General features: G+C 44.5%; 1 protein-coding gene across 5 annotated transcripts; it reads left to right on the forward strand.

Annotated features, from left to right (window-relative positions):
• The first annotated feature begins 831 nt into the window (after window positions 1-831).
• On the forward strand, window positions 832-8,896 carry LOC125523788 (disease resistance protein RGA5-like). 5 transcript variants are annotated; one of them, XM_048688857.1, is made up of 8 exons: window positions 1,013-1,563; window positions 1,649-1,741; window positions 1,917-2,158; window positions 2,252-2,790; window positions 2,949-5,406; window positions 6,385-7,132; window positions 7,248-7,448; window positions 7,632-8,896. In XM_048688857.1, exons 1-8 carry the CDS (start codon window positions 1,395-1,397, stop codon window positions 7,817-7,819), a joined length of 4,638 nt encoding a protein of 1,545 aa, XP_048544814.1. In that variant the 5' UTR covers window positions 1,013-1,394; the 3' UTR covers window positions 7,820-8,896. The 5 variants fall into 5 exon arrangements, with proteins under 5 accessions (XP_048544813.1, XP_048544814.1, XP_048544811.1 ...); XM_048688856.1 differs by lacking the exon at window positions 1,013-1,563 and adding an exon at window positions 832-1,004 and having other exon boundaries at window positions 1,917-2,790; XM_048688854.1 differs by having other exon boundaries at window positions 1,917-2,790.
• The last annotated feature ends 2,570 nt before the right edge of the window (window positions 8,897-11,466 follow it).

Below are 11,466 nucleotides of genomic sequence, written 5' to 3' on the forward strand. Positions count from 1 at the left end.
CCTACCCACAAAAGCGGTGGCCGTCGCAGCCTCCATCTCTGGTTGGAAGATCAAATCATGGAGTTTAGTGGATAGAGAAAAGAGGCCAGGAGGACACAGGAGCAGCCATGGCAGGATCAAGGTAGGTAGCTACAAGTACCTGCATAGAGAATACCTTAACATCCATGGTCAGTCATCCCGTCCACTCCTCCAATCTGCTGGAGCTATTTACTTGCATTACATATGATGCTAAGGTACAAAAATGCAAATTCTATTGTACCTGTGCATAGGCGATTCGGACAACGCATGGTGGTGGGCCCCACTTGGTTCTATCTTTCTCTTTTTTTTTGCCAAAAAGCCCATGTGAACCCTCTGAGCACTGAAAAAAAGCACAGAAGAATCTGACAGTGCGTGGTGGCAGGTCCCACATGGTTCTGTCTCGCTTTTTTTGTGAAGGCACATGTGTGGATCTCACGATCACTAAAAGAGCTCTCTTATTGCAGAACAATGCGAATATATATCATATAAAGGCAGGAAAGCAGGTTCCAAACGTAGTGAATTCGTGCATCAGCACCACTTTGTGAATGCACTTAGCCTAAATGGGACCCATCAAAATTCTCTAGTTTTGGTGTGGATGCACTATCTCAAAATACAATTGTAGAAGAAAGAGCAGCACATTAGTTAGACTAAAGGCAGAACATGGTTTTAGCACAAGTCAGTGCAATCATTCTAAAGGCAGCACTGATCCTGATGTGATCACTGCAAAATGGACGATCCGAGAGATACGTGTACCTGTAGGGGTGTGCTCAGGAAATTCAGTCTCCTTTAGGAGCTCGACATGCCCTCACGTCTTGTTGGGTCGCCAGAAACTAAGTTCTGATTGATGGACCTCACGGAGAAGGATAAGGAGGAGCCGACGAGGCAATTGCTGGATCCAATCAGGATTACGGGGAAGAAGGATGATGACAGGATTCTTGAGGAGGATTACAACAGTTTCTTGCTCGACGATCCAACCACAGCCACAGGTGAGCGCGTGTGAAAAACCTGTCCGTCTGCTTAATTCTTCCAGCCTTAACTTGGTGGGTTCTTTAGCATCAACATCACTTTGTGAATGCACTTTAGCCTGAATGGGACCATCAAAATTTCTCCAGTTTTGGTGTGGATGCACTATCTCAAAATACAATAATTGCAGAAAGAGCAGCACATTAGTTAGACTAAAGGCAGAACATATTTTCAGCACAAGTCAGTGCAATCATTCGAGAGGCAACACTGATCCCGAGGCAACTGCTGTGAAATGGACGATCTAGATAGATAGAAGGTGTACCTGCATGGGGGAGCTCAGAAAGTTCGGGCTCCTTTAGGAGCTCAACATGCCATCACGTCTTGTTGGGGCGCCGGAAACTAAGCTCTGATTGATGGACCTCACGGAGAAGGATAAGGAGGAGCCGTCGAGGAAAAGGAGGGAGACAAGGAAGGTGCTGGATCCTGTCAGGATTGCGGGGAAGAAGAGGAGGAACAATGATGACAGGATTCTTGAGGAGGATTACAAGAATGTCTTAATCGACAATCCAACCACAGCCACAGGTTAGCGCAAGAGAAAACCTCTCCTTAATTCTTCCGCTCAGTACTCTTAATTACTAACTAATCCTGCATGTTTTTCCTGTTTCAGTTTCTGATCCTGTTATTGAATCAAGTGCCAAAAATGAAGTCGAGCAATCTGGTGCTCAACTGCCAGTCCTTGAGGATATCTCGAGGCTGTTTGGTGAGTGTTGCTTGATCTATCTCCCTAGTTAGCTTTGCCTTGATTTCTCTTGATTTCTGTCTGTATATATGGCAGTACAGCATCGAACCCATGCATGTGCATAGGAACTAATCCATCCATTAATTATTGATCCGCACCTTGTCTTATCTTTCTTGTGTGCTCTTTGATTAATTAGATGGTTCGGTGAGTTCTTCATTGGGCGCCATGAGACCCCTTGTTGAGAAGCTTGGCATACTGCTAGCTCCTGCTCAGGAACACTACAAGAGGTTGCCCAAGAGGATCAAGGAGGGGGTGCACCTTCTCAAGGATGATGTTGAGGTGATAAGCTCCTACCTTGATGAACTGTCAGAGTTGGAGGACCCTCCCCCGGTGGCCATATGCTGGATGAATGAGGCACGCGATTTGTCTTACGATATGGTAGATTACATTGACAGCTTATTATTTGTGCCGCCTGACCGTTTCATCAAAAAGAGGCTTAAGTGGTACAAACAAATTGCATTCATAGCGCAGGTGTCAGAACATGGTACCAAGACCAGTAAAATCATTCATGTTAATGTCCCTCGTCTTCCCAGTAAGCCCAAGATTGCAGAAACAATATCGGAATTCAGGATCTATGTCCAGGAGGCTTTTGAACGGCACGACAGGTATAAGCTCCAGTGTTGCAGCACCTTGAGGAGGCGTAGATTCTTGTCCGCTGGCAGTATGCTTCCAATGCCCTATGATGAAGTTGCACAAATTGTAATCGATGGGCGTATGAATGAGTTTATCTGCTCACTGGCCGCTAATGATACGGCAGGTCAGCAGCAGCTCAAGGTGGTATCTGTTCTTGGATCTGGGTGTCTTGGTAAAACTACACTTGCCAATGTGTTGTATGAAAGAATTGAGATGCAATTCGAATGCAGAGCTTTCATCCGAGTGTCCAGAAAGTCTGATATGAAGAGACTTTTCAGTGACTTGTTCTCGCAACTCCACAAGAAGCAGCCACTACCTGCCAGCTGTAATGAGCTTGGCATCAGCGACAATACCAGCAAACATCTGCAACATAAAAGGTACTGTTAACCCAGTTTCCTTATGCTATTTATTTTAGTTTATGTTAACCCAGCATATATCAATTTTACTGATGTGCCTGATGCAATACACACACACACACACACACACACACACACACACACACACACACTAATGTGCGTGGATTCTTGGCATGCAGGTATCTAATTGTTATTGATGATTTGTGGGATGCATCAGTGTGGGATATTATTAAATATGCTTTTCCAAATGGAAACTGTGGCAGCAGAATAATAATAACTACACAGATTGAAGATGTTGCATTAACATGTTGCTGTGATCATACAGAGCATGTTTTCGAGATGAAACCTCTCGATGATGCTCACTCAAGAATGCTATTCTTTAACAGGCTTTTTGGTTCGGAAAATGACTGTCCAGCAGAATTCAAACAAGTTTCAAACGAAATTATTGATATATGTGGTGGTTTGCCACTAGCGACAATGAACATAGCTAGTCATTTGGCGAACCAGCAAACAGCAGTTTCACTGGATTTGCTTACATACATACGTGATTCGTTGAGATCCCATTTGTGGTCAAGTTCTACTTCAGAAAGAACGAGACAAGTACTGACACTCAGCTACAATAATCTCCCTCATTATCTGAAGACATGTTTGTTGTATCTTCACATGTATCCAGAGGGCTCCATAATCTGGAAGGATGATCTTTCGATGCAATGGGTAGCTGAAGCCTCCATCGTTACACAAAAAGGGAAAGGGCAATATCAAGACCGGTTGAAGAAAGCTGCAGGAATCTGTTTTGATGAACTTATTGATAGAAGATTCATCCAACCTTCATATATCAACTACAACAATGAGGTATTGTCCTGTACGGTCCATGATGTAGTACGTGAACTTATTGCACACAAGTCTGCAGAAGAGAATTTCATTGTGGTAGTAGACTACAATCGAAAGAATATAGCACTTTCCCATAAGGTTCGCCGACTATCTCTCATCTTTGGTGATGCAAAATATGCCAAGACACCAGAAAACATCACAAAGTCACAGGTTCGATCACTCAGATTTTTTGGATTATTCGACTGTATGCCTTGTATTAGAGATTTCAAGGTTCTTCGTGTCCTAAATCTTCAACTATCTGGTCATTGTGGCCTCCATGACCCCATAGACCTCACTGGGATTTCAGAGCTGTTTCAGCTAAGATATTTGAAGATTGCAAGTGATGTTTGCATAAAACTACCAAACCATATACGAGGGCTGCAATGTTTGGAAACGCTGGATGTTATGGATGCAACAAGAGTCACTGCTATTCCATGGGATATTATACATCTCCCACACTTGTTCCACCTGGCTCTTCCGGTTGACACAAATCTGCTAGGCACCATGACTGATTCCGTCGTCAGTCTGTGGAGCCTTTGCAAGCTGAACTACCTGCAAGATCTTTATCTTACCATTTCTTCTACACCTTGTTCTGGCCATCCGGAGAAAAACATGGAATCTCTAGGCTCTTTACTAGAAGGACATGGCAGCCTGAAAAATATAGTCGTGTCTCATGGCCCATCGGTTAAAGATATTGTGGTTCCCGGTGCCTCAAAAGTAATCATTTCCTGGGATGACTTGGAGCCTCCCCCTCTTCTCCAGAGATTTGAATGCTCGCCACACAGCTGCGTCATATTTTCCCAAATTCCTAAATGGCTTAAAGAACTTGGTAACCTGTGCATTCTGAAGATGGCAGTAATGGAACTGCAGATGAGTTCTGTTGATATTCTCAGAGGATTGCCTGCCCTCATTGATCTGTCGCTGTATGTGCAGTGGGCACCAGGTGAAAGGATCATCTTTGACAAGGCGGCCGGGTTCTCAGTTCTCAAGTACTTCAAATTGAGGTGCACAAGTGGTATCCCGTGGCTAAAATTTGAGGCGGATGCAATGCCTAATCTCTGGAAGCTCACGCTAGGTTTCAATGCCATTCCCCGAATGGACCAACATCAACTAATCCGCATCGAGCATATGCCAGACCTTAAAGAGATCTCCGTAAAATTTGGGGGTGCAGCTGCTCATATAGAGTATGCCGTGAGGTCTGTCGTTAGTAATCATCCAAGAAATCCTACAATCAACATGCAATTGGTGAATTCTAGTTCCTATGGTGATGAAAGCACAGAACAGAGCCTTCCAATAAACTGGGCTCCCGAGTCATGTGCGGCCGATGCGGTTGCTGATGTGGAGCCACTCCGTCGCCTCTCTGACAACCTCGCCACAGCCTTCCACTCACCGGATGACTTCGCCTTCCTTGCCGATATGTGCATTGCCATGCCCGGCGCGCCCGACCTGCACGTGCACCGCTACATGCTCTCTGTGCGGAGTCCCTTCCTCCACGCATTCTTCGCACGCCGTGCCTCTGTGGAGGGCAACAGGTTGGAACTCTGGGAACTTCTGGGCGAGAAGGTGGAGGTCGGGTATGAGGCACTGCAGCTAGTGCTCGAGTACCTGTACAGCGCCCGCTTCCATGTCCTTCCCAGGCCGGCATGTGTCTGCGTCGACATGGATGGTTGCGCGCACGTCAGCTGCCACCCCGTCATCTCCTTCATGGTGCAGGTCCTCTTTGTTACATTCACCTTCCAGATCACCGAGCTCACCAACTACTTCCAGGTTCATATCAGATGACTATTATGCTTGCTGGGATGCGTATTGCTAAGACGTTTTAATGCTATATATGGATCCCCATCATATCTTTTAACCTGAAATTCTTTAATTTCAATGCTTTTACAAAGTAGTGATAAAGCATTACGTCCGTGCTGAATTTAATTGTATTCGTTAAATTGGTGAAGTTTTTTTTAAAACAAATTGGTGAAGTTCAAACGGGTGCTAGGACATGCTGAGTTGTTTGGAGATCCCTACCAGGGTGCAATTTCCACTTATTAGGTTCAACAATCAAGACTCCTTTCTTACTTGGTTTGATGTAGGAGTGGAAATAAATTGAGTTGTCTGTGCATGTGGTATAGTGTGTTCAATATGCAAATGATGCAATTGGTAGTTCTAAGGTGCTGTGTCATTTTGTTGATATTTCAGGGATTCTTGTTTTGATTTTGTTTAGAGAAAGGGAAGGGTAACTGTTCAAAGCATGAAAATTACATGCACCCAGGCGTATTTGAAGACAAAAACTGTTCAAAGTGTTGTACATGTGCCTACTCTTTTTTGTTGCATCAACAAAAGGCAGTTCATGAAAAACATGCTTGGGTCATTTTATACAAATCTAGGCTCCATGAATGTGGACAGCTGATACATGCACAACAAAAACCAAAGCATATAAATGAAATATCACAGCGGACAATAATTATAATAGCACCTATGATTCCTTAGGATCAACAAATACTTTGTTAAGGGGGAGTGTTTCAATTCAATGGGGGGGGGGGGTAAATAGTTATCAACCCATGCACTGAACAATCTAGAGATCTTGTTTCTTATTTGGCCTTTTTTTATAGCTTTGACTTTGCTACAGATGACTTGTGTGTCTAAAAATCGATGATAATTCTTGTTGAGATGCTACCTATAACAGTTATTGTTGTATTGTTTCGCGTATTTAAGGAGCCAATACTAAGCCACGTTATGCCCTTCTTTTCCACACAGCGGCATCTCCTTGATGTCCTTGATGATGTTGAAGTGGATAACCTTCCATTGATATTATCTGTTGCAAACTTGTGCAATAAATCTTGCATGAAACTGCTCGATAGATGCCTTGAGATGGTAGTCCGGTCAAATCTTGAGATGATTACTCTTGAGAAAGCATTGCCTCCAGATGTTATGAAGCAAATTACTGATGCACGGCTAAGTCTTGGGTTAGTTTCACCTGAAGACAAGGGATTTCCTTACAAACATGCAAGAAGGATACTCAGAGCTCTTGACTCTAGTGATGTGGAGCTGGTGAGGATGCTGCTCAAGGAAGGGCAGACTAACCTTGATGATGCATTTGCATTGCACTATGCTGTAGAACATTGTAACTCAAAGATCACAACTGAACTTCTGGACATTGCACATGCAAATGTCAATCACAGAAATCCAAGAGGTTATACTGTTCTTCACATTGCTGCCAGGCGAAGAGATCCTAAAATTCTTGTCTCTCTTTTAACCAAAGGTGCTCGGCCTTCTGATCTTACATTTGATGGAAGAAAAGCAATTCAAATAGCAAAGAGACTCACAAAACATAGGGATTACTTTGGGATTACTGAAGAAGGAAAACCGTCTCCTAAAGATAGGTTATGCATTGAGGTACTGGAGCAAGCTGAAAGATGGGATCCACAAGTTGGAGAAGCATCGGTTTCTCTTGCAAGGGTTGGTGACTGTGAACCTGGAAAGTTGTTGTACCTTGAAAACCGAGGTAATATTCATCTACAAACTGTGTGGTGTTCAAAATGGTCTGTCTGGTATTGGTTTACACATGCATTTTTCTCTTGGAAGTTGTGTTTTCACTCACTTATTTTCCTGATATGCAGTTGGTTTGGCAAGGATACATTTTCCAGTCGAGGCAAGAGTAGCAATGGACATTGCTCAACTGGATGGTACTTCGGAATTTATCCTTGGTTCTAGTGCAGATCCACCTCCAGAGATACAACAGGCAACTGTTGATCTAAATGAAACTTCTTTGATAATGAATGACGAACACTTGGCTCGGATGAGGGCCCTCTCCAAAACAGGTGAGACACAGATTATTGCCTTCGTATAACCACGGCGCCTCTATATTCTTTATATTTTCAGCGTAATACTACACTTCTTTAGCTTATCTGCTTAACATCCTTAATAAGAAAGCCTGCGTAGCTGAAGTTGAAATTTAATAACATGGATCTGGACTAACTGCAAGCTCAATGTTTTGTCACCAGTTGAACTTGTTAGGCGCTTCTTTCCGCGTTGTTCGAATGTGCTGGACAAGATCATGGATGATGAATCTAAGCTGGCTTCTCTCGGAAAAGAAGCATCCATGGAGAAGAGGAGGTTCCATGACGTGCATGACTCGCTTCAGAAGGCATTCAGCGAGGACAAGGAGTCGTCTTGTTTGACAAGTTTATAGCTCCAATGCCGATGGGTGACATGAAAAGCAGCCAAAATGCATGTCTGGATTATAGTACAATATATCAGATTGGAGTACAACTGGAAAGCAGCCAGGAGGCAATAGTCAAGGAGTGCTCCTTAGAAAAGGAACGAGTGAATGCTTCGTGTGCTCTCCGCGCGCGACAAATGGTGCACGCGGAGCTCTCCCGCGCGCGCAAACCAACCAAAGTGGTTGGTTTCTGGTTTTTCCTTTCCGGTTTATGGACAGTTCGACCCCCTATTACCTAGTGGCAGTGTGTGACCAACATATAAGGGGAGGCTTGCACGGCCATAGAAATGCTAGAAGCACACGTAAAGGAAGCACATTGCACCTAAAGCGCGTGCTCATGTGAAAATTCACGTGGACTTAGGACTTTGGACGCTTGACGCGACGATGGTCTAGGGCGAGCTGAGCTGATGATATATTCCGAAACGACTCTTTCATGACCGCGCATTGCAGCGAACTAATTACAATATCTATCTTTCAAAATCTATCTTTCAAAATCTATCTTTCAAAATATATATCTTTCAAAGATTCACTGAAAAGACAGTTGGCGGGTCTCTTTGTATGTCTTGTCCGGAAAGAGGAGGACTTAATGATTATTCGTTCGCCGGAACCAGAAGTAAAAATTGTTGGCTTAAACCTATAACCATCTTTCGGCTAACCTAGCCTCCTCCGTCCCTCCGTACCAACAAGGGGTAGTACAGGAATATTGACCTGTTGTCCATCGACTACGCCTTTCGGCCTGATCTTAGGCCCTGACTCACCCTCCGTGGACGAACCTTGCGGAGGAAACCTTGGGTTTTCGCCCACTTGGATATTGAGCATTTACCCATAAGAATAGGATTATTTTCAATGAGTAGTTGTAGGTGCAACTTCGGAAAAGAGAATCCAATATAATTTCGCCTATAAAAGAAGGATTACTTTTCCTTGGTAATATATAGGAAGAAGGGGTCATCTTTTTCTTTTTTAGGGATAGGAAAATTTCGTCGATATGGTTCATTTTATATATAGCATAACAATCTTGGGCAAGAGTTTATGATCATATATGTATTCCACATAAGAAATCCATTCTAGAAAAAAATACAATTAGATTAGCTCTTCATAGACAAACTTGGGGTTTGCGAGCCAAGGTAAGATCGGCTCGGGATCATGGGACCCTTTTCTATCAGAGATCTCTACACGCGAAGCCCATACATGGAAAAGGCTGTGTGTCGGACGCGGGGCCCATGCATGCATGCATATGTGTGCATCCACCTACCGTGAATTCAACTACTAGGCCCCAGCTCGCCTTTACATAATCTCCTCCCCTGATTTCAACGGGTAGGGTCCGACCTGTCACTATTGAGAAAGGTCTTATAGGTGAACTCAATAGAGTGGCGGGAGCTAGTTAGGAGAAGCAGCAGTGGCGGGTAACATAAAGTGACCGCCAGAATTGGGGGCACTGCAGTGGCGGGCAGAATACGTCACCCGCCACAAGCAAGCATAGCTGAGCGTGGCTATGTTATGTTATGCTATGTTATGAATGTTTTTTGTGGCGAGCGGCTAGGCTTACCCGCCACTGTTGTTACAGGCAGCAGTGGCGGCAGTCCCCGCCACAGCTAAAAGCCTCCAATCGGCTATTTGTATTCTTTTTAGTGCATCTGGTCGTGCCCACCACATGTAGATTAGCGGCAGACTGTTCAAATTCAACCTTTGGTACTGGCGCCCGCTATGCCAAAGTAGCAGTGGAGGGTCGGGTGGCGCGCCAGTCGCAGGTAACGAGCAATATCTGCACGTGCGTGCCCCCTCCCCCTCCTACCCCCTCACTCTCACTCTCTTCCTTTCCCCGTCGCCGTCCTCGCCCTCGCTATCACCATCCTCGCCCTAGCCGTCGCCGTCCGCTGCCCTCGTCCTCGTCCTCGTCGTCCGTCGTCCGCTACCATCGTCGCTTCCCTCGCCCTCGCCATCTTCCTCGCCCTCCACCGCGTCGCCCTCGCCTTCGATCCGCCGCCGCCGTCACCCTCGGTCCGCCGCCGACGTCACCCTCGGTCCGCCGCCGACATCACCCTCGATCCACCGCCCCGTCGCCCTCCACTCCGGCAGGTATAAAGTTAGGGTTTCATGGTTGTACTTTTGGTTTTTAGTTTGTAGGTATTTGTAGTTTCTAGCTAGTTTTAGTGTGACAGTAGTAGTTTTTAGTTGTATAGTTTTAAATGTACACATTAAAATAATTTGTAGTTGTACTTTATAGTTGTAGCTTTGTACTAGCGAGTAGTGCGCGGTGCCGCCGCGCCACATGGATTGATAAACTATTTGCTTTTTTCTAATATTTGGTAACTCGTCCCAACACTTGATTCATTGCAAAATAGTTCATACAAAAAAAAGGATATATCTAGTTGGTACATGCATAAATGATCTACAGTTGATAATGATAGTGGCTACTGGACACAGAATTGCAAAGCTCTTGTTCCCTTTTTAGATATGAGATGTTGATCGTCAAGCTTGGTTTTTCTATGTGATGTTGTGGTAAAGAGATGAGGCTAGTTCTTATGCTCTTGTTTTTGATGGTTTGTTCCATGTACACAATGTTTAAGTTGCTGCTGGACGCACGTCCTAGCTCTCGACGGATTGCAAAATATCTTGAAATTAAAGACAAACTTCTTTGAGAATCCTTCTTCGCTCAAGATTAAGTTGACATAACATGTACTCGTTTATTTAATAAGGTTGTAAACTTAGACACATGCATCTTTATTTCTTTTCAAACAAAGTGTTCAAATTGAAGGTTTTTTTTTTCTCACTGCTACAATGAATTCGGTGCCATAGAGGATCCATAGATAAATAGTATTGAAAGACATAAGTCAACAGATCTATACATTATTGACTGACACAATATGTTTTAATAAATCAAAACTAATATAAGTTGAGGCAGGAGGAAGAAATAATCAGCATGTGAGTCACTACTTATGATAAACAAATCGAGGCTAGGCGGAGCAAAAGAAATGCTGAATCAGCTAAGCGATATGCAAGGAGATAAAGGAGTTGACTTACCTCTGTGGATGAATGCGAGAATGCTCGGTGAACGGATTGGTATTAGCCAGTAGCAAAGAGTTGATTGCCTTGTGGCCCAGTTTAGGCGTCAGCCAACCCGACAAAAAGGAAAGTTAGAACTATCTTGTATTTTCGAAGAAAATTGGTTATTTGCCACTTTTAATATGTGGATAAATTGGTTATTTGCCACTTTTAATACGTGGCTTCAGAAAAATGCCACCCTTGCACTTTCACTAGCGGTTGGGGCGCGGCCCTGCCGCGCCTCTTGAGTGGAATCTGAGCGGTGTCTGGTAAGTTGGTGACCTTTTCAGTACCTTTTTTAATCTGGTTAACACGTGTCAATGGATAACTATTGTTGGCGTCGAGCCCTACCTTGCTCTTTGCGCCGGTGCCCAGCTCCCTCTCTCTCTCTCTCTCTCTCTCTCTCACGAACGAAGGTAGAAGAAAGAGGAGACACAGGACACGGTGGTGTTTTTCCGGCGCACATACGCCTGCCGCACGAACGGCTTCCTCCTCAAGCACGAACTCGAACCAACACCCACACACGAGCAGTACATCGCGGGGCATTTAATACCCGGCTGCACACACATACTAGC

This window comes from Triticum urartu, chromosome 7, assembly GCF_003073215.2.
Source record: "Triticum urartu cultivar G1812 chromosome 7, Tu2.1, whole genome shotgun sequence".
In the NCBI taxonomy this organism is placed as follows: Eukaryota; Viridiplantae; Streptophyta; class Magnoliopsida; order Poales; family Poaceae; genus Triticum; species Triticum urartu.

What these genes read in the sequence shown, in the direction of transcription:
- LOC125523788 (XM_048688854.1), top strand. Translation starts at nt 1,395, where the DNA reads ATGGACCTCACGGAGAAGGATAAGGAGGAGCCGTCGAGGAAAAGGAGG. An exon ending in GTTGTACCTTGAAAACCGAG is followed by an intron (nt 7,133 to 7,247) that starts GTAATATTCATC and finishes CCTGATATGCAG; the next exon opens with TTGGTTTGGCAAGGATACAT. An exon ending in GAGGGCCCTCTCCAAAACAG is followed by an intron (nt 7,449 to 7,631) that starts GTGAGACACAGA and finishes TTTTGTCACCAG; the next exon opens with TTGAACTTGTTAGGCGCTTC.